Below are 23,867 nucleotides of genomic sequence, written 5' to 3'. Positions count from 1 at the left end.
TGTTGATTTTGGACTGATCTTCTGGGGTTTGTAGCTCACATTAAGAACTGGTACATCACCTGCAAAATAAAATCAGTTTCTTGACATTAGCTACTCTGCATTGTTTTCTAAATTCAAAATACGTGAATGAAAACTATAGTGTTCATAAAGCAAAATCAGCTATGTTGAAAGAATTAATGTAAAAACAAATAAAAATTTTAAATTAATTTTTTCTTACCTCCTTCATCTGGCTTCAGTCTCCCAGCCAGCATTCGGATAAATGTGGTTTTACCAGTTCCTGATGTAATAAATGATAACATTTATTCTTAGTTGCATTGAACAGAAAGGAGTAAAATTTAGCTACTTCGCAATATAATTCCTGTGCAGAGGACCAAATGGCAAATTCACAATTACTACGTCGCTGTCACATTAACTGGAAGTAATGGGGCTGTGCTGCATTGCTAGACACGACTGTTCACAAGCATTTCATGGTTTCGGATTTTCCTTAAAGGGAATCTGTCAGCAGGTTTTAGCTATACAATATGAGAGCATCATTTTGTAGGGTAAGGGTATGTGCACACGTTGTGGATTGCTGTGCGGAATTTTCTGCGCGGAATCTACTATTTTTGGCAGGATCCGCAAGTCCAAATCCACACGTTTTTCCTGCGGATTTGGCCTGCATTTTTACACCTGCGGATTCCTACAATGGGTGTAAAAACGTTGCGGAATCCGCACAAAGAATTGACATGCTGCAGAAAATAAACTGCTGCGTTTACGCTCGGATTTTTCCACAGCATGTGCACAGCAGTTTTTATTTCCCATAGATTAACACTGCACATCACTAGGAAATCTGCAGCGGATCCGCAGCAAATCCGCCATGTGTGCACATACCATAAAGGCCCTGTTACACACAACGATATTGTGAATGATATCATTGCAACGTCACCAGTTTGGTGACGTTGCAGCGATGTCGAAACAACATCGTTGCATGTGACATGTAGGCTGGCTGATCGTTAATCGTTGCCTAATGGTCTGGGCCATAATTCTATCGTTGGTCTCCTGCTGGGCAGCACACATTGCTGCGTGTGACAGCGAGAGACCAACGATCAGCGACGCTTGGAGCTGGTATCCAGGGTAAACAGCGGGTAACTAAGGCCTGTTTCACACTTCCGTTTTTTCAAATCCGTCACAATCTGTTGTTTTCCGTAAAAAAACGGATCCGCCATTTTTTGCAGGATCCGGTTTTTTTTGTCCCATAGACTTCCATTACGGTTACCACGGATCTGTCAAAAAAACGGATCCGTTTTTAAAAAAACGGATCCGTTTGCATCAGTTTCCGTCAAAAAAACGGAAACTGATCCGTTTGGCGGACACAAAAACGGAAGTGTGAAACAGGCCTAAGAGCCGCGCGGCTCTTAGTTACCCGCTGCTTACCTTGGATACCAGCTTGCTCGCTGGTGAGTGTCTATGTGACAGCTCACCAGCGATCAGCTATGTCCCAGCGTTCACATCCCCGTCAGATCGATGGTGAGATCGCTGGGACATTGAAGCATGTAACGGGGCCCCCTAAGGGATCCCGATTTCAGCAATGTGTCTATTACTGGTCTGTGTTTTGCTGTTTCAATACTATCAGAGTTTTATCAAAGGAGATTATCAGTACAGGACAAGCTGCCTGGTGCCTTGTAGTCCAACCTCCCTCACCTCCTCCCACCCACACAACTGATTACTATACACCGAAAGTTGGGTGGGTGTTTGCATTTCACATAATGTTTTCTCGATCAAGGATTTGTATGACGGTAACGTTCTAATGTCCTTTGAGCAAATTAAATCTACATATAATGTCCCGAGGTCCCAGTTTTTTTACTACCTTCAGCTCAGATCAGCTTTCCAGTCGCATCTACGCTATGTGAGTACGACTCAAATCATCTCATCTTTCCCTCTAATAGGAATCCTTAAGTCGCAGGGTCCCCAGGGTCTCATTTCTGCTCTATACATACATGTTATCGGTGGGAACCAAGTCTGCCATAGTGTAAATTAAGGGAAGATGGGAGGGCCTCATCCAGCGTCGGACTGGCCCACCGGAGAACCGGTGGATTCTCCGGTGGGCCCTGGCATCTGGTAGGCTCTGGCACCTGCTGGCATACAGGGCCAGCAGTTGCCTAGGGCCCCTGCTGCTCCAGGGGCCCCCAGCCAGTGGTGTGTCGCACACCAAGCAGCTGCTATGGGGGCCCCTGCCAGTGGAGCAGCAGCGGGTGACAGGAGGCAGAAGTCCCTGTCCCCGCTGCTAAAGAAAAATGAATATTCACTGCAAAGCAGTGAATATCATTTCACAGTCTCCACCCCCAGAGGCCCCGCCCCCAGCCCAGTAAGCCGCTCTGCACCTGTAAATCAGGGCCGGTGCCGCCCTCAGTCCCCTCTGCTCCTGACTCACAGCCAGAGCACGATGACGTCACTACATCGCGCACCCGCTGTGTGTCTGGCAGAGGGGGCAGCTCCTGACACTGAAGCCGGGATCAGCGTGGGAGCGAGGAGGAGAGGTGAGTATCGTGGTTTGTTTTTTTATATCTCTATCTCTCTATCTGTCTCTATCTATCTCTATATCTATCTCTATATATCTCTCTCTCTATATATATCTTCCTCTATTATCTATATCTATCTATCTTTCTCTATTATTTATCTAACTATCTATCTGTCTCTATATCTATCTATCTCTATCTATCTATCCATTATTTATCTCTATATTTATCTCTCTATCTATCTATATCTATCTATCTCTATATCTAATGCTATGTATCTATCGCTCTCTCTCTATAGCTATCTATTATCACTATATCTATCTATCTCTATATCTATCTTTATATCTATTATCTCTATATCTCTATCTATCGCTCTATCTATATCTATCTAACTCTATATCTATCTCTATATCTATCTATATATATCTGTAACTATCTATCTCTATATATCTCTATATTATTATTATTATTACTACTATATCTCTATATTTCTATTATCTATCTCTATCTATTATCTATCTCTCTATCTATCTCTATATCTATCTTTCTATCTATAGCTATCTATCTCTCTATCTCTCTCTCTCTATCTATCGTTTATCTATCTATCCATTATCTATTTTCTATCTATCTCTATATCTATCAATCTATCTCTATATTTATATTTCCATCTATATCTATCTTTATATCTATCTCTATCGATCTCTATCTATTATCTATCTCTATCTATCCATTATCTACTATCTTATCTCTATATCTATCTATTTCTATATCTATCTTTCTATCTATATCTATCTAACTCTATATCTATATAGCATTATACCCTATGAGGGGGCAGCATTATACCCTATGAGAGGGCTATATTCTATGAGATGGCTGCATTATATTCTATGAGGGTGCTGCATTATATTCTATGAGGGGGCTGCATTATACTATATGAGGGGGCTGCATTATACTATATGAGGGGGCTGCTTTATATTCTATGAGGGGGCTGCATTATATTCTATGAGGGGGCTGCATTATACTATATGAGGGGGCTGCTTTATATTCTATGAGGGAGGCTACCCCAACTCCTGCTACATAATTAAGATTTGTACTATTTATATTATACCCTGATATTAGTGTGTTTTACCACACAATTGGTGGTCTTGTATTTATTTCTATGTAGCTACATAGTGGGCCCCAAGAATGATTTTCTCTGGTGGGCCCAAGGTGCTCCACTCCGACGCTTGCCTCATCCCTGATGCTCACGATGAGGATTGGGAGGAGATTCTAGAATCTCCAATTGGGGTCTCCCCATCAGTCAATAATAGAATAACCCAGTTGTATATCATACATCAGTCATATCTAAATACGCTGCAGATTTTTAAAATGGTTCGTTCCCAAACATAAGAATGTTTGAGATGTCACTCGCTGGAAGCAAATTTCATACACATGGAATGGGGCTGCCCTATTATCCTATCTTACTGGAGTCAAGTAACATTGTTGTTGACAACTCTGGTACAAGCCCATGTTCCCCTCAGTCCTCTAGTCTGCTTATTTGGGGTGCTAGACAAAGAAATTTGGGGACACTATGTTAAATTTTTTCTGCTTGAGACACACTTTCTGGCTAGAAAGGTGCTGGCATTACGCTGGATGGGTGGTGCACATCCCTCTCTCAGGGCGTGGATAGAATTGATAGGGGCTGTTTAGGGAAATTTGATAAGATTTGGGACAGGTGGAACTCTTCACATCTTACTGTACCGGGATATGGTGGCCTGGCACCATGATGAATGTCATGGTTAAACTACATCAAATCATTTTCTATGGCATCATACAGCTGTTAATAATACATAAAGGTACTTGGCGGCTGGATAGGATAACTGGATTTTTAGTTGCTTACCGTAAAATCTGTTTCTCTGAGCCTTCATTGGGGGACACAGAAAACCATGGGTGTTTGCTGCTGCCACTAGGAGGCTGCCACTATGCAGAAAAAAAGTTAGCTCCTCCTCCGCAGTGTACACCCCACAGACAGGAAGTAGGATACTCAGTTAGTGAGAAAGCAGTAGGAGAAGCAATCAGTAAACGAGACAGGAACCACAGAAAAAACAAAAACAATATAATACAGTAAACAGCGCTGTTCAACTTGGGAGGGTGCGGTGTCCCCCAATGAAGACTCAGAGAAACAGATTTCACGATAAGCAACTAAAAATCCTGTTTTCTCTATCGCTTCATTGGGGGACACAGAAAACCATGGGATGTCCCAAAGCAGTCCCCAAGGGGAGGGAACAGCAGACAACTCCAATCAGGACGAGGAAGTCACCATCGTCACCTGCAAGGTCATCTGCGAGGTCTTAACTCCAACCGGCACTCTCTGAAGCTAGGTATGGGCTCTGAAGCTAGGCACAGGTCCTCGTGGACCTGTGGAGTTTATATCATGACACTGCAGAGGTGCTGGGCGAAGGCCCAAAGAGTACCGCCAGGAGGACACGCACTGCCCGAGCAGAGTGCGTCGTACTCGCAAGAAAGCAGTCCTTCCCGAACCCGGCAACCCTACTAATGCCGACCGGATTCAGCGAGCAGCCGCTGACCTGGAGGCCAGAGGACCTCTACACTTCAAGCCTGAGCTTGATAAGTACCGTTGTTCTGGCTAGGTAGCCTGATGAAAGAGTGTCACGAAGAAAAGGTCCGAGGCGGACGAGAGAAAGGAAAATTAAGAATGATGGACACTGAACCTTTGATGCTCAGCACAGCACTACCGCTACTACAGACCCTTTGAGACCCCAGGCGTGGATGAGAGTCTGAAAGGGAAGGCTACCAAATAAATAGGAAAATGAATAGGTCCGTTGCACAAAGCAGAAATGTCTGAAGCCCTGAAGAAATCAGGGCCTGGATAAAAGCTTCCTGGAACAAGGGAAAAATCATGCGAGTCACAGAATACAAATGCTGAACGAAGAAAATTTCTACCTGAAAAACAAGGATGGACTCAATCCTATATCTCCAACAAGCTACGCTGAGGAAAATGGAAGAACGACAAGGTTTAGTCAGAGGAAGGAGAGAGCCTGCCCTTTCGGTGACCTAATAATTTGACCTATTGGAGCCAAACGGCAAGTTGGGGAGGGACATCTTTAGGGACAAGTTCGCTCATGAAACCGTAAGCCAAATGGACCCTTACATGGGAACGATTTTGCTGGCTCGGGAAGGTGGAAACCATGTCTTCATTGCAAGAAAACTTTTGGAGCAGCGAGGACAGTCAATTCTTCCGACCGGCCTCCAGGAAGAATGCTGTGATGAGCAAGCTAGGCCACGCATCTATAGAACTGTGCAACCTGGGTGGAGGCGAAGGCAGGACATGATATAGCGGCGGCCGCTTGCAAGGCTGACCTTGCCAACTACTGTGTGAATTTGCCGTTGGTATCCCTGAGGGATGCACATCTGGGAGAGGAAGGACTGTAGTGGTTGAAAACTTGAAACCGGAGGATTCGTAGTCGCAAAAGTAGTCCAATATGCGAAGCGCTCAGGAGAAAAGAGATATACCGAGGCGCCCCCTTGTTTGGAAATGGCTGAAGCCAGTTCTGTGAGAAAATGATAAGGCCTGAGAGCAGGCCACTGTTAACCTGCTAAAGAGCCGAACGCTGAATACGTACTGAATGGAACCTGGGGATAACCTGGCTCTCATCGCTGCGATGTAGGCTCAGGTTGGTTATGACAACTGATTGCCCAACTAAGCAGGTAGAACGAAGACTACTGGATGACCTTGCAGACTGAGATCAGAAGGAAGATAAACCCAGCATACAGGGATGAGGATGGGTATGGAAAAAATAGTCCAGATACACTTTGAAAGTGAGCAGTCGAGCAAGGGAAGTCCATGGAAAAACATGGAGTCTGTCAACTGCAAGGAAGTTGGCTCTAGGTAGATCACAGACACCAGAAGACATCTAGGCTGACTAAAGAAAGGTCAATCCGTATGATGATGTAAACGACCGAATCCATCCCGGACCCTTTGGAACAGGGAGGAGATTGCAGTGTTTAGATCACCTTGGCTAAGTCTAGGACAACATGCGCCCGAGGATAACAGTGAAAAGATACGAGCTGAAGGAAGAAACGTGTTATCACCAGACTCAACATTAGATCCAGGACTGGAGCAGCTTTCTATCCTGGTCGATGTTTGCGCACAGTCAGATCCCACTCCTGTCTGAGGTGGGATACTTGTACCAGTCACGGTCGGAAGACGCATCTCTGAGCTGCTGGAGGCTTTATCCGGTGTCAGCAAGAAAGAATAGATAAGTACTATTGGCCAAACATTAATGATAGGTGTAACACAACGGGCAGTAAAGATTGCCTGCGGACAGTATTGTAAACTGACCAACTAGACAGTTATAGGTAAGCTCAAAAAAACTTCAGAAGGCGTGTCTAAACTCCTGTGGAGCCACTCACACTTAGGGTCCAGAGCATGCTGCAGTAAAACTGCGACCATCCATACTTGACATGAGAGTGACTGATGTACCTGAAGGTGGAGTATCCACTTACTACCGAGATCCGATCTGTGGTACCAAGATCCACTCCGTTTGGATGTGGTAGATCTTACGTTTAACTGTTAACAAACCACAGATGTTATTGACTATGAAATATGCAGCTGAAGGTCTCGGACTCACCTGAAAGCGGCCTGTAACCGCAGCTGCAGCCTGCCAGAAGTAATAAATGCCAGCACCTCACCCTGAATGGTGATTAGATGGGAGCTTAGGCAGAAGATGCAAATGACCCTGAGGAGTGTGAGAGAGGGCGCTTCTGACTCACCTGACAATGGGACAGAAGAGCCGAACTGGTGTAGTCGATGCACCTCGGGTACGTTTGAGTTACCGGAAAGACGGCATGTATTGACTAAACGTGTCTGGTAGAGGACTATTGAAGTGCTCGATAAAGGATATAATACTGCTGCAATAGAAGGTGAGGAACCTAAAGGCGAGAGCGTCTGACTCACCTGAACACAGTAAAAGACACCAGTACCACTGAAGCAGTCATCCCCAGACATGTCGCCACTGAAATACGGCCGTTTCAACCACTGTACCTGATAGGTGGTGCGTCTGAAGCCTGGATAGCGGATATGGCCCTGACCAAATCAGAGTGGAGAGAAACCGGAGAAGTGTATAGGAGACAGTCAATTCTGTGTTACGGTCTAGGTCTGGATACCTGACGACCTTAGGTAGAATAACGGCTTCACGTGTAGTAAGCCGTCCACGCAGTCTGTATTAAAGTATATTCTGATCAGTCAATTCTTTTGACAGTAGAACAGTAGGCCTGGAATCAGAGGGAGACTAAACTCTACTCTCTGTTGTGCGACAGGGTTCCAACTACTGGATCTGCGAGTTGTGGTCAGCTTCTTTATCCACTGAGCCACAGCAGAAAATTGCCGGGTCACACAGACTTGACTTCTATCCAGCCGGAAGTCCGGCCCAAACACTGCAGACGTGAAGGGACAGAAGCCGCTCATTATTCTGCTTAGAACAGTGTGATGCCAGTGTCCGGAGGGGGGCTGCAGGAAAATGAAGGGCAAGTGCCTGTGATCAGGAGATATGGAAGCATTTGCTATGCCGAGGCTCCCGCATCATTAAGGGAGTCCTGCACCGCCGAAAATCATGGTACAGATCTGCAATAGCAGAAACCACAACAGCCGTGTAACAAAATCAGATCTCCGAGGCAAAACGTGCAAGTGAAAACTTCTACCAGGCAGACGCCATATTGCACGTTTTATCATGTCCAATGTACCTGGGCGGACGTAGAGTGGATCGTGTCACAGAAGACAGCAGCAAGGGGTAACTATTACACCATCGACTGCATGGCTCTTGTGTGCTATGACACCGGACGTACTTTTCCACTAGAGACTGCGTGGCAGAAGATTACTATTACGCTAGTGAATGGACGGCTCTAGGTTACTATTGCACTAGGGCTGCACGGCTCTAGAGTACTACCGGATGTAGGTCACTATTAAACCAGTGACTGCACAACTCTAGAGTACTATTACGTAAGTGACTGAACAGCTCTAGAATAATGATACGTCGGTGACTGCACGTCTCCAGAGAACTATTATGCTAGTGACTGGCCGGCTCTAAAGTACTAACGGCTGTAGGCCTCTATAACCAGGGCTGTGGAGTCGGAGCTCATTTTGGTGGAGTCGGAGTCTGTATAAAATGGTCCGACTCCGACTCCTAAAATATATAATAAATTGGGTACAGTAGTTCAATGCAGAATATGCTGAATATTTTTTCATAGGAATTTGGGAAAGTTATGAAATGTCCTATAAATGGCTGTTCTATTCCTGATCTAAGGCTACATTCACACACAGCGTTTTTTGAGGATACGTTTATTAGCTGCAAAACCAGATCAGCTTTTTAAAAAACCGCATCACCTGAAAGGTTTTTGAGCTCATAGATAATGTTTTCAATAGCAAAAGCAGATTAGAAATCTGCTCTATCCATTTATCCATATCTGTCTATCCATATCTTATCTGTACCAAAAAGAATGAAAGCCGGGTAGCACACAGACTAACACTCCTTTTTTTTTTTTAGCACCAGTCAGGTACACCTCATAGCTGCCCAAAAGGACGCCCAGGACAGGCATTGCTCGTCTTCAGTAACACATAAACATCAATTGATAGATGGAATAAATAGACTGCATTCACCACATCTTAAGGTGCAGGCTTTATTTTCAAGTGTAGGGGTATGCAGTATAAGGTTCTGCAGCAGCTGAGGTGTGCAGTATGAGATTCTGTTGAAGAGTCTGAGGTTCTGCCCCCGCCTAGTTTTGATCCTGGCTAAAACCGTTTCTTATAGATATGGCGAACCCTCAGGTAACCCTAAATGAAGGTCAATGGACACAGGTGGCTGAATTGAAGGAATTGCTTAAATCACCTATTTACCGTGACTAAAAAATTACAAGCTGAGGATTTAACTCCTGGCATTTTCATAAGGGAGTGGAAGAACTTGCTATTTTGACTGTCCCAAAGAGGAGATTTAATCGCAGATGGCATTTCTGCTTCAATGAAACGGAGAGAGACACAGCTATTGGAAAATAATTTTTTTCTGGCAGCTGTTTATGTGTACCCAAGTTATCGTATATTGCTTGATGATCAACAGCTTACTAAAGGAAAAGAAGCTCTGACTGAGGTAGAAGTTAGGATGAGTGGCCTACAGGAGGTCTGCCAGGCACAAGAGGATTTGGGTCCTGACAGTGCTACTGCTGCCATATCTTCATCCTCATCAGATGAGGAGTTTGACTTTGACAAGTATTTGGATGATATGGAGCAGGCAAAGCGCTGCTGCAAGGAAAAAGATTTCACTCCGTCTCCTATAGCAAGCAGATTGACCATATTTCAGCAAAATGTTTCACTTGCTCTCAAAGAAAAAGAAAAATTCAGCCGTTCATCAAAACTGACTGTGCATGAGGCAATTGCTTTATACTTGGAAATGGTTAGAGATGTTGCCCATGTGGTTACGGCTTTGCCTCCAACCCAAGTTAGTGTAGAGAGGTTGTTCTCTGGCCTTAAAATTATTAGGTCAGATTTTAGGTCATCTATGAAGGAGGATCTGATGGAGGCAGTTCTATTTCTTAGAACAAATTCATAGACTGCACAAATGATATTTAGTATGTTTTTGTTGAAAACTGTTTTTTGCCACTTACATAGTTTATTACATAGTGATATATATATATATATATATATATATATATATATATATATATATATATATCGATATTACATAGTGTATTACATATTTACAATTTATTACAGTTTTTTGTGTTCTAAAGTTGTATTCCAATAAATATATATTATGTTCTATCTAAATGTCTCGATTATTGTATCATAAAAATGATTAAATGTCTGATGTTCACATTGTACTACAATAAATTTTTCACTTAAATATAAGCAATATATGATGGCGTCTGAGTCGTGGAGTCGGTGGAAGGGAAATTGAGGAGTTGGAATCTCAGGTTTGGCTTACCGACTCCACAGCCCTGTCTATAACACCGGTGACTACACGACTCCCAAGGTACTATTACCTAGATTATTACACCAATAACTGCACTACTTATATGAGAGACTGCACCGCTATAGCGCAATTCCCATCAGTCTCCATAGAAAAGATGGAATCTATGCCCCATCACTGGACCAGTGGATAGTGTGGCCCTGCTTAATTTTACTATAAGTGGCTTATACTCCGCACCGTATCTGTTTAGGCCGGGCGGAGATGGGCAGGAAAGGGCTGGTCCTGCCAGGTGAAGGCACTAACCGGGTCCCCCGCTTGGAGAAAGCGACCGCCCACTTAAGCGGTGCCGGGAGGTTGGGGGTTCGGCGGACAGGCTGAGAAAATGGAGACAGCCTGAGAGGAGCAGGACAGAAAAGCGAGCGCTTTCACTGAGAGGCCGAGGGAGGAGGAATGGGCGGAGTTAACCGCACTCTTAGGAGGCCCAAAATGGCGCTGCCCGAAGACAACAGGCAGGCTAGGAGTGGGCGGGCCGTGTGCCGCCTCAGGGGCACAAAACAGAGGGAGAGAGCGGTGGGCGGGCCCAAAACTGGCGGGAGAGAAGCCTGCCCGAAGATGAAGGCGGGGGCGTGGCCACGACACCGAACAAGGCCCAAATTGAAGTTGGGGCCTGGAGTAAATTCGGCGGCCGCCGGGGAACGCGGGGCGGCGCGGAGACATTGCTGCACCGCCGCGGCAACCGCTCCCGACATGGATCCCTGCATGAAGCCCGGCTGCAGAGATGAATAAGATAAGTGCAGCCGGGGGAAGAAGCACTTAATAAAGAAAGGTGCAGGGAGAGGAGGGGGGAAGCCAGAATGGAGGCATTACACCTAAGCGGAGGCTGCCACAGGGGACTGAATACTGATTCCTCGCCCTTTATTTGCTCTGAGGAAACCTGGGGAAAGGGAGGTACCTCATCGTCCAGGTGATGTAAAGACGTCCGTGAATTTTCGAAGGACGTCCACGCCTCCTCCAAACCGACAAGCTCTGGTGGGCGAGTGGGTGGGAGACGGGGGACCAGGACCAGTCTGAATCGCCTGACACACATCTTTGTTAGGGGGCTCTTGGTCCTGCTGTGGACAGCTATGAGGATACAGGGTGGCAGTACATGCCGTACTCATAGTCTATTTGTGGGACTACAGATGTGACTATTCAATCTGTATCCCTCCAGAAAACCTGAAAAGAAACGACGCACACTGAGGTAGATATAGGTCTAATGAAAGACCTGTGTCCCCCTCCTACTGACACTAAGCTAAACTGAGTATCCTACTTCCTGTCGGTGTGGTGTACACTGCGGAGGAGGAGCTAACTTTTTTTCTGCATAGTGTCAGCCTCCTAGTGGCAGCAGCATACACCCATGGTTTTCTGTGTCCCCCAATGAAGCGATAGAGAAAGGATAGTTATAGTTTAATTAGGTATATAATGTCATTTGTTGAGATATATGTTACCAAATAGATATAAAGTTGAGTAATGTCTTCTGTTCACTTGGTCAATGGTTTATTATGCGTACAGTAATATATGAACTCATGAAACTGAAATTGTACGAACAATTTATTGTACAAATTTGTTGTCCTTTTGTAATTACCTTGACAAGTGTATTATATATACTGGCTTGGTTATATACATGAGTATATGTTGTTTTATGGTTAATAAACGAATATAAAAAAAAAGAAAGTTGTGTGTTCGGATTAAACACAGCTCAACAACTGAGCTCTGCTAGATCGTCACCAGAGAAAACTGTGACTATCATTACTGCTGCATACAGTAAACTAAGTGACACATCGCTGGAATCAGGGTCTCTGTCCCTACCTCATGCTGCTGTTAAGATTGCATATCAAAAACCTGATTACAGATTCCTGTTAAGTAGTCGGGAGCTAGAAGACCAATTGTCCAAAATAATTTACCAAGGTGTGAACACAAATATTGTCTCAGGATCTTTCACCTGTATGTATTTTGGAAAAACTAGGAGAATATTTGCGTAGAAAATGCCATGTGTGAATTTATCCCTCATAGGTACACATACACCACTCACCATTCTCTCCCAACATGACCATGATTTCGGAGTCTGTGAACTCTCCGGCAACAATCTTAAGCTGGAACTCCCCCATCTGTTTTCTCATCGATGGATATTTGTACATGCACATCTTCTTAATCTCTTCCTCAGTGGCTGTTTCTGCTACCTTGAACACCAAAGAGCAGTCTCTGAACCTTAAATTTTCAGTCGGAACATAGCCATCCAAGAAGATGTTGATGCCTGATAGTTATCCATAAAGGGGGTGACAATATGATTAATGTTAATAGAAGGCAATAAAACATTTAAAATAGGCATGGCCTGACAGACATGCACAATAATATTAGCTAAGCTACATATACTCATACAAAACATATACAGTATATCAATACTCTTCATTAACAAAGCAAAATCTACCTTCTCTGACGCTGAAAGGCATAGTGACCACACCATAAGCACTTGGAACACCGTACAAGCAGCAAATGAAGTCCGATAGATAATCGAGGACACTCAGATCGTGCTCTACAACAATAATGTAACTGAAAAGCAGAAACAGTAATCGGCGGCATGTCCCATGATTAAATCTTCATTTGTTAGATCAAATAAATATAACACGCTCACAACTGGAATCATTTTAAAAACTGCTCCTGTGCCAAGATATAACCCTGACAGACTTGGTATAGCACCCACAATGTTCTTAAAGGCACGCCACTCCCATCAAATTAATGAAAACCTCGGGCGTTTTGTACAGTAGAAAAGCTTCTTCAGTCCTTGACGCCACTCCACAGAGGTGCCAAATTCATTACCTGGCGCGCACCTCTTAGTGAATTTGGTGCCTCTTGCACTACGCCAGTCTTGAGGAATCGGCCCCAATTTCTAATACTTATCCTCAGCCCAGTGTCAATTAGACCTTAAGTTAAATAGTAACAAAACATTTGATTTTTTTATATATATGTTGCTTTCTTATTTACAAGTAGATCTGTAAGATTGCGGGTTTTGAGACGACCATTGATAGGTCAAAAAAGCTCCAAGAGGTGCACAGCTCCTGGCTAAGTGCATACACAGGTTGGGGTAACGCGCTAAGGGGGCACACACCTTTTGGGGTGTTTTCGAGCGGTCAGTGAGGGTTCTCAAAACCTAGACCCTCAATGATCTACTTGCGAATAAAACAACAAATAGTCAGCCTGGAATGATTTGTGTGTTAGGCTCAAAGATTGATTGACACAATCCTGACAGGAGAAAAAGATAACAGCTCCTCTGTAGCTATGCTATTCTTCGGCTGAATTGCTAATAAAATGAGACTTGTGAACTGGATAGTTCTTTTACCGGTCCGGATCGATGAGAGATCTGATGGTAATAGCAGCTTTAAGACGCTGCTTCACATCTAAATAACTGGATGGTTCATCAAACATGAAGCTGTGAAAGAAAAATACAAGTGTTAAAACCGCAGTTCTCATATAGATTGCTGTTACTAATGACTTGTGGACGTGCTCCGTTAAGCAGCTTTTCTTACATGTCAGCTTTTTGGATACAGACGACCGCACAGGCAAATCTCTGAAGCTCTCCTCCAGAAAGGTCCTCCACATTTCGATCCCTCAGATGAGTAAGATCTACGACAAATCAACAATGGGATTATGGCAACATACAGTGTTACTGATATTTTTACCCTTAGTCCCAGGTGGGAATCATTTCTTGCATTACTCAACACTCCAAAACCGCTTATGTAGCATGGCTGGGTACACCAGGGCACACATCTATGGCTATAATGTTCGGCCACACTATAAGATACTCAGGCCTTTCTTTTTTTTTTATGAGTAAATTGTTTTTTTGTTTTGTTTTTTTAAATTAACATTTTAGGTGTCCCTACCAATTTCAGTGATTACACACTGCCATGCCTAAAGACACACATCCCCGATTCATCAAGTCAATTACGCCAGAATTCTGGCTCTAACAGGTCCGCTCAATGTGAACAGTGCCCACCTTAATGAATGGGGGGCCATAGCCCCGATGAAGGGTTTGCCGGAGTAAGATGCGCCAAATTAATTACCATATTTTCCGGCGTATAAGACAACCCCCCAACTTTTCCAGCTAAAATAGAAAATTTTCTTAAAAGTCGGGGGTCTTCTTATATGCCATGTGTCATCTTATATTGCGGGTCTCTGTGCTGGGGATCGGCGGCTACTCCATCTGCAGTGTGGCGGCTCTGTGCTAGGTGTCGTCGGCGGCTCCTCTTTGTCCAGCGTGGGGACGCTGTGCTGGGGGGTGGCTGCGGAGGCTCTCTGTCCAGCGTTGGGGCCTCTCCGGCATTTCCCCAAAGCCCGGAGGCTCAGGCAGCTCCATTGCTGCGATGCGGTGGCCTCCCTGAAAATGGCCGCCGGAGCCCGTGTATGCTCAGATTCAGATCTAGTCTCCCGAGATCTCGGGACGAGATCTGAACCTGAGCATGCGTGGGCTCCGGCAGACATTTTCCCGGAAGCCTCCACATCACAGCAATGGAGCTGCCTGGGCCTCTGGGCTTTGGGGAAATGCCGGAGGAACCCCGATGCTAGACAGAGAGCCTCAGCAGCCGCCCCCCAGCACAGTGCCCCCACGCTGAACAAAGAGGAGCCGCCGACGACCCCAAGCACAGAGCCGCCACACTGCTGAAGGAGGAGCCGACGCACCGCTGCCACCATTGAGGTAAAAACAGGATTTTTGGGTTACTTACTGTAAAATCTTTCTCGGAGCCTTCATTGGAGGACACAGAGACCATGGGTGTTATGATTGAGTCACCGTAGGAGGCAAAAACAGAAAGCTAAGTCCAGAAAACCAGAGAAGTTGGCAGCTATCGGATTGCAGACCCCTGAACCTATCAACACAACTAGCAGTAGCCGTGGGGGGTTCCTACGATGCCCTAGACCCCTCGATCACAGCCGGAGAAATAACTAGGCCTAAAGAAAGAAAGGGGAAAACTAAACTGCCCCAGAGCAGACCCCAAAGCAATAGGCAGCCCCCAACATATAATGACGGTGAAGCAAGATGAAAACACTAACACAGGCAGAAGGATAGACTGAGCAAAGACGGGGCCCAATCTAGCTAGATAGAAAAGGACAGGAAGGCTGCTGTCTGCAATCCGTGAAAAACCCTATGAAAATAAGAGCCAACAGACTGACAGTGAAAAAGGCCCTGAAGACGCTAGGTTTCAAAAAAGCTATGTCAGTACTCAGGAATATTCTGAAGACAGAGCTACAGGCAAAATGAGATTCAGCTCACCCCAGCAGGGAATAGCAGAATCCAGAGAAGCAAGGAAAACAAAAACAAAACACTAATGCAAACAGGCAAAGCAGAAAAACTTAGCTTAGAGGAGCAGGAATCAGACTGGTGTCCTAGAAGTCCACAGAGAAATCACCCGCAGGGCAGAAGGGCGTCGGCAGCCTTATATCCAGTCCGTGACTCCACTCAGCCAGTCATCCTCATCAGTCTCAGGTGCCTGATAATCAGGCTCATTACCTTCCTTCACCAGAATAGGGAGTTCACCAGACCTCAGTGACGAAGGGGAAAATGAACTCACAACAGTACCTCCCCCTTGAGGAGGGGTCACCGAACCCTCAACCACGCCACCAGGGTGATCAGGGTGAGCCCGATGAAAGGCACGCACCAATCTTTTGGCATGAATATCAGAGGCAGAGACCCAGGAATTATCCTCCTGACCATAACCCTTCCACTTAACCAAATACTGGAGTCTCCGTCTAGCCAGACGGGAATCCAGTATTTTCTCTACCTCATATTCCATGTTACCTTCAACCAATACAGGGTCCGGAGGTGCCACCCCAGGAACAACTGGTTCAACAAACCTCTTCAACAAGGACTTATGGAACACATTATGGATTTTAAATGTGACAGGAAGAGCCAAACAGAAAGAGACCGGATTAATAATCTCCAAAATCTTGTAAGGTCCAATAAATCTAGGCTTAAACTTAGGAGAAGCCACCTTCATAGCAATATTTTTTGATGATAACCACACCATATCACCAATCTTAAACTGGGGACCAATGGTCCTATGTCGATTGGAAAACCGCTGGGCCTTTTCCTGGGAGAGAGATAACTTATCCACCACTTGGTCCCAGATCTGGTGCATTCTCTCCACCACAGTGTCAACACCTGGGCAGGCAGAAGGCTCCACCTGCCCTGAAGAAAATCGAGGATGAAACCCAAAGTTACAAAAAAAAGGTGACATCAAAGTGGCAGAACTAGCTCTATTATTTAAAGCAAATTCGGCCAAGGGCAAAAAAGAAACCCAATCATCCTGATCAGCGGAAATAAAACATCTCAAATACGACTCCAAGGTCTGGTTTGTTCTCTCTGTCTGCCCATTGGTCTGAGGGTGAAAAGCAGAGGAGAAGGACAACTGAATTCCCAGCTTGGAACAGAAAGTCCTCCAAAATCTAGACACAAACTGAACTCCTCTGTCAGATACAATGTTCTCAGGAATCCCGTGTAAGCGAACCACCTGTTGCAAAAACAGGGGCACCAACTCAGAGGAAGATGGCAACTTAGGGAGTGGTACAAGATGAACCATCTTAGAGAACCTATCACAAATCACCCAAACAACAGTCATTCTTTGAGAGACCGACATATCAGAGATGAAATCCATTGAAATATGGGTCCATGGCCTCCTGGGGACAGGCAAATGCATCAACAACCCACTAGAGCGAGAACAAGATTTAGACCGGGAGCAAGTCCCACAGGACTGCACAAAATTCCTGACATCATGAGACAAGGTGGGCCACCAAAAAGAGCGACTCACCAGATCTCTAGTACCAAAAATACCTGGATGACCAGCCAATGCAGAGCAATGAACTTCAGACATCACTCTCTTCTTCCACTGGTCAGGAACATACAACTTTCCACTGGGACAACGCTCAGGTTTGTCCTCCTGGAACTCTTGCAGAGCAAGTCTCAAATCGGGCGAGATGGCAGAAAGAACTACCCCTTCGCCTAAGATGGTAGCAGGCTTGGTCACCACAGGAGAATCAGCAAAGAAGCTCCTAGAGAGGGCGTCTGCCTTGACATTCTTAGTTCCAGGAAGAAAAGAGACCACAAAATCAAAACGTGTAAAAAACAAGGCCCACCTAGCCTGTCTAGGGTTCAAGCGTTTAGCCGACTCTAGGTAAATCAAATTCTTGTGGTCAGTGAGGACCACAACTTGATGTTTAGCTCCCTCCAACCAATGTCTCCACTCCTCAAATGCCCATTTCATGGCCAACAGTTCCCGATTCCCCACATCATAGTTACGTTCAGATGGAGAGAACTTTCGGGAAAAGAAAGCACAGGGATTCATTTTAGCTGTTACAGGATCCTTTTGGGACAAAACCGCTCCTGCACCAATCTCAGAAGCATCCACCTCTACCTGGAACGGGAGTGAGACATCAGGTTGCCGCAAAACCGGGGCGGAGGTAAATCTTCACTTCAGCTCCTGAAAGGAAGCAACAGCCTCCGGAGACCAATTCAACACATCAGCACCCTTCTTAGTCAGATCAGTCAATGGCTTGGCAATACTAGAAAATTTTGCTATAAATTTCCGATAAAAATTAGCAAAACCCAAAAACTTCTGGAGGGCCTTCAAAGAAGTGGGCTGAACCCAATCATAAATGGCCTGTACCTTGGCCGGGTCCATTTCAATAGTTGACGGAGACAAAATAAATCCCAAAAATGAAATCCTCTGTACTCCAAAAAGGCATTTCGATCCTTTGACATACAGGGAATTCTCCCTCAAGATCCGGAACACAGTCCAAATATGTTCCACATGAGAATCCCAATCCTTGGAGAAGATCAAAATATCATCCAGATAGATAATCAAAAATTTATCGACAAAGTCTCGGAAAATATCGTTCATGAAGCACTGGAAGACAGAAGGGGCATTAGTGAGCCCAAAAGGCATCACCAGGTACTCAAAATGTCCATCCGGAGTATTAAACGCCGTCTTCCATTCATCCCCCTGCTTAATGCGGATAAGATTATACGCCCCCCTGAGGTCAAGCTTGGTAAACCAGCAAGCACCTCTAACTCTAGAGAATAGATCCGAAATCAGGGGTAACGGATACTGATATTTAATAGTAATTTTATTGAGGGCACGATAATCAATACAAGAACTTAAAGAACCATCCTTTTTGGCCACAAAAAAAAAACAAAAACGGCACCTAAGGGTGAAGAGGATGGTCTAATATGACCCTTCTCCAACGCCTCCTTAATATAGGACCGCATAGCCTCGTGCTCGGGTACAGATAAATTGAAGAGCCGACCCTTGGGAAATTTACACCCCGGGCTTAGTTCAATTGCACAGTCATAACTCCTATGAGGAGGCAAGGACGCAGACTCATTCTCACTAAATACATCATAAAAGTCCGCCAAATAGTCAGGAACAACATGCGACTGAGGAGAGGTGGAAAAAACCGGAGCCTCACTAAAGGTACACCGACAACCCCAACTCACCACAGACACAGATTTCCAATCCAAAACTGGATTATGAATTTGCAACCAGGGAAACCCCAGAACAACGGCATCATGCAGACCATGCAACACCAAAAATCTGCAATTTTCTTGATGGTCTGGGGTGACCCGCATGACCACCTGGGTCCAAAACTGAGGTTTATTTTTAGCCAAAGGAGTAGCATCAATCCCCCTCAAAGGGATAGGCGTCTGCAGAGGTGTCATCGGAAATCCACAACGTTTAGCAAAATCCAAGTCCATTAGGTTTAGCGCTGCTCCCGAATCCACAAAAGCCTTGGCGGAAAATGTGGACAGGGAGCAGATCAGAGTAATTGCCAGAAGAAACTTAGGTTGAACACCACCAACAGAAAACGTGTGTGCAAAGCGTTTCTCTCGTTTAGGAAAAACAGAAATAATATGCGAGGCATCTCCACAGAAAAAACACAGCTTATTACGCCTTCTGAACTCCTGACGTTGCGCCTTAGACAAAACTATCTCATTGCATAGGTTCAGACGTCTGTTCAACCGGTGGCAACACCTCTCGTGCAATCCTGCGTTCACGTAAACGCAGATCAACCTGAATGGCTAATGACATAGAATCGTTTAGACCAGAGGGAACAGGAAATCCCACCATAGTATCTTTTACGGCTTCTGACAAACCCTTCCGAAAGAGAGCAGCCAAGGCATTATCATTCCAGGTAGTAAGGGCCGCCCACTTTCGGAACTTTTGACAGTACAACTCTGCAGAATCTCGACCCTGGTTCAATGCCAACAGGGTCTTTTCAGCCTGATCAATAGCATTAGGTTCGTCATACAACAACCCCAAAGTTAGTCAGAATAGGATCATCTGGTTTCAAAGAAAACGCCCAATCCTTGGGATCGCCACGCAGCAAAGAGATGACAATTTTAACCTGCTGCGCGGAGCTCCCTGACGAGTTAGGCTTCCAGGCAAAAAATAATTTACAATTATTTTTGAAACTCAAAAATTTAGATCGATCCCCAAAAAAATACATCAGGTGTAGGGATCTTTGGTTCAACAGCATGCGAACGAGCAAGGTAGGCGGAAATTTCCCGCACTTCCGCAGCGAGCTGCTCCACACGATCAGACAATTGCTTTATCTCCATTGAGAGAAAAAAAAATTCCCCCTACGGCCTCAGAGATATAGAGGAAAGAATATACACACACCTTTTTTTTTTTTTTTTTAAACAATTCTTTCCTGCTATTGAGTACCCTAGGATCTGCAGTATGGCGGGTGATTCTGTTATGATTGAGTCACCGTAGGAGGCAAAAACAGAAATGCTAGCTAAGTCCAGAAAACCAGAGAAGTTGGCAGCTATCGGATTGCAGACCCCTGAACCTATCAACACAACTAGCAGTAGCCGTGGGGGGTTCCTACGATGCCCTAGACCCCTCGATCACAGCCGGAGAAATAACTAGGCCTAAAGAAAGGGGAAAACTAAACTGCCCCAGAGCATACCCCAAAGCAATAGGCAACCCCCAACATATAATGACGGTGAAGCAAGATGAAAACACTAACACAGGCAGAAGGATAGACTGAGCAAAGACGGGGCCCAATCTAGCTAGATAGAAAAGGACAGGAAGGCTGCTGTCTGCAATCCGTGAAAAACCCTATGAAAATAAGAGCCAACAGACTGACAGTGAAAAAGGCCCTGAAGACGCTAGGCTTCAAAAAAGCTATGTCAGTACTCAGGAATATTCTGAAGACAGAGCTACAGGCAAAATGAGATTCAGCTCACCCCAGCAGGGAATGGCAGAATCCAGAAAAGCAAGGAAAACAAAAACAAAACACTAATGCAAACAGGCAAAGCAGAAAAACTTAGCTTAGAGGAGCAGGAATCAGACTGGTGTCCTAGAAGTCCACAGAGAAATCACCCGCAGGGCAGAAGGGCGTCGGCAACCTTATATCCAGTCCGTGACTCCACTCAGCCAGTCATCCTCATCAGGCTCAGGTGCCTGATAATCAGGCTCATTACCTTCCTTCACCAGAATAGGGAGTTCAACAGACCTCAGTGACGAAGGGGAAAATTAACTCACAACACATGGGTGTATGCTGCTGCCACTAGGAGGCTGACACTATGCACAGAAAAAGGTTAGCTCCTCCTCCGCAGTATTCACCCCACCGACCGGCACTAATTTCCTCAGTTAGTGAGAAAGCAGTAGGAGAAGTAACAAAATAGATTGAAACAGAAACAGACAACTCAACTGTAAGTAACAAACCACATAAGAACAGGAGTTGTAGAACATGGGAGGGTGCTGTGTCCCCCAATGAAGGCTCCGAGAAACAGATTTTACGGTAAGTAAACCAAAAATCCTGTTTTCTCTATCGCTTCATTGGGGGACACAGAGACCATGAGACGTCCCAAAGCAGTCCCTGGGGAGGGAGAAGCAAACTTCCATTAGGTCTGAGAACTCACCACCGCTGCCTGCAAGATACTTCTGCCTAGGCTGGCATCCGCCGAAGCATAGGTGTGGACCTTGTAAAATTTGGCAAATGTGTGGATGGAAGACCATGTTGCAGCGTTGCAAAGCTGCAGCGCGGAGGCTCTGTGGCGCACCGCCCAGGAGGCACCCACCGCCCGGGTAGAGTGAGCTCTGACTCCAGGAGGGGCCACTTGATGCTTGACCCGGTAGGCCTCCAAAATTGCCGATCTGATCCAGCGAGCAATAGTAGCCTTGGAGGCCGGCTGACCTTTCCGCGCACCATCTGAAATGATGAAGACAGAGTGTCTTCCGCAAGGGAGACGTCCTAGCCAGGTAGACCTTCATTGCCCTGACTAGGTCTAGCTTGTTCAAGGAGCGCTCAAGAGGGTGAGTTGGACCCCGACAAAAGGACGGGAGAACAATGTCCTCATTCAGATGGAAAGTGGACACTACCTTAGGAAGGAAGGAAGGAAGGAAGGAAGGCGGGGTTCGCAGGACCACCTTATCCTGGTGGAGCACCAAGAAAGGGGGGGGGCGACAAGAAAGGTCCGCCAATTCCGACACGCGCCAAATGGAGGTGATGGCCACAAGGAAGGCTACTTTCCAGGAGAGAAGGGATAGGGAAACTTCTCTGAGAGGTTCAAAGAGTGGACCCTGTAAAACCTCGAGAACCAGATTAAGATCCCATGGATCCACAGGCGCGCGGTATGGAGGTGCCGTATGAGCCACTCCCTGAAGAAAGGTCTTGACATGCGGACGAGAGGCCAACGTCTTCTGGAACCGAATGGAAAGCGCTGAGACTTGACCCTTTAAAGAGCAGAGGGCAAGGCCCGCGTCAAGGCCTGTCTGGAGGAACGCCAAGACAGAAGAGAGTGAAAAGGACATAGGCGGAATGTCATTGGCCTCGCACCAAGTGAAATAGGCCTTCCATGTACGATAATAAATCTTGGAAGACAATGGCTTTCTACCCCGGATCATGGTGTGAATAACCCGATCCGAAAAACCTTATCCTTTCAGAACCGCGGTCTCAACAGCCACGCCGTTAAATTGAGCGGCCGAGAATTGGGGTGGCAAATTGGGCCCTGAGACAGCAGATGTGCCCTGTCTGGAAACTTCCAGGGGGCGTCCGCGATAAGGTTGACGATGTCCGCGAACCAAGACCTTCTGGGCCAATCTGGAGCAATGAGGATGACTGGAACCCGTTCCGCTTTAATTTTCTTTAATAGCTTGGGAAGAAGAGGAAGGGGAGGGAACAGGTAGGGTAGCCTGAACTGAGACCAGGGAATGGTCAGAGCGTCGGCGCCCACTGCGAGATGATCTCGAGCCCTGGATATGAACTGAGGGACCTTCCTGTTAAGGCGAGACACCAGCAGATCTACGTCCGGAGTCCCCCAAGGACGGCAAAGCTGATGAAAGACGTCCGGATGTAAGGACCACTCCCGCCGCGAGACCCTTGCGGCTGAGAAAATCGGCGGCCCAGTTGTCCACGCCGGGAATGTGCACCGTGGATATTGCTGGGACTGAAACTTCTGCCCAGCTGAGAATTTTGGACACTTCCGCTAGAGCTGAGGAACTCCGTGTCCCCCCTTGGTGGTTGATATATGCCACCGCTGTGGCATTGTCTGTCTGAATCCGGATCAGTAGATCCTTGAGAAGCCTCTCCCAGTGAATAAGAGACAGATAGATCGCCCGTATCTCGAGGACGTTGATCGGCAGAGCTGTCTCGAGTCGACCACCGACCCTGAACAGTCTGATTGCGAAACACTGCCCCCCCGCCGAGGAGGCTGGCGTCCGTTGTCACAATCTGCCAGTGAATTGGAAGGAATGACCGGCCCAGAGAAATAAGGGGAGACGTCAGCCACCAATTGAGGGACTGCTTGACGCGGTAGGAAAGGCGAATTGGACGATCCAGGGAAAGAATAGACCTGTTCCACCGAGACAGGATGGCCTGTTGGAGCGGTCTGGAGTGGAAATGGGCAAAGGGAACCGCTTCGGTCGTTGCCACCATCTTTCCTAGGACTTTCATGGCTGCCCGGAGATGGAAGCCGTGAGCTCTGCAGCGATTGTACATCTCGCTGCAGAGAGATTATCTTGTCTACTGGGAGAAAAACCCTCGATCGACGGGTGTCGAACAATAGGCCTAGAAACACAAGACGTTGTGTCGGAACCAGGCAGGACTTCATTTTGTTGACGAGCCACCCGAAATTGAACAGGGTGTCGAGAACGATGGTAAGACTTTGGCGAGTCTGGAGAAAAGACGGAGCTTTGATTAGAATGTCGTCGAGGTATGGAAAGATGACGAGACCTCTGGTCCTCAACAAGGCCATCAACGCCACCAAGATCTTTGTAAATACTCTGGGCGCGGTGGCGAGACCGAACGGCAGGGCAACAAACTGGTAGTGGACCTGGTGAATCGCAAAATGAAGGAATTTCTGATGCCCGGGAAAGATGGG

At 46.1% G+C, this 23,867-nt stretch overlaps 1 protein-coding gene across 2 annotated transcripts in view; it reads right to left on the bottom strand.

Moving 5' to 3' along the window:
- ABCE1 (ATP binding cassette subfamily E member 1) overlaps positions 1 to 23,867 on the bottom strand; it is a 100,501-nt gene that overhangs the window by 26,364 nt on the left and 50,270 nt on the right. For both annotated transcript variants that reach the window (XM_073549792.1, XM_073549791.1), the window contains exons 8-13: positions 14,017 to 14,113; positions 13,830 to 13,919; positions 12,921 to 13,042; positions 12,525 to 12,746; positions 218 to 277; positions 1 to 59 (exon numbers count right to left, since the gene is read on the bottom strand). In XM_073549792.1, the coding sequence (XP_073405893.1) occupies positions 1 to 59; positions 218 to 277; positions 12,525 to 12,746; positions 12,921 to 13,042; positions 13,830 to 13,919; positions 14,017 to 14,113 (650 nt within the window). The remainder of the gene's footprint in view (positions 60 to 217; positions 278 to 12,524; positions 12,747 to 12,920; positions 13,043 to 13,829; positions 13,920 to 14,016; positions 14,114 to 23,867) is intronic.

The sequence above is a fragment of the Dendrobates tinctorius genome, unplaced genomic scaffold (assembly GCF_039654945.1).
Source record: "Dendrobates tinctorius isolate UK_male_01 unplaced genomic scaffold, ASM3965494v1 ptg000161l, whole genome shotgun sequence".
NCBI classification, from domain to species: Eukaryota; Metazoa; Chordata; class Amphibia; order Anura; family Dendrobatidae; genus Dendrobates; species Dendrobates tinctorius.
Note: the sequence above shows the minus strand (reverse complement) of the source record. Positions and strands in the feature narration are given on the sequence as shown.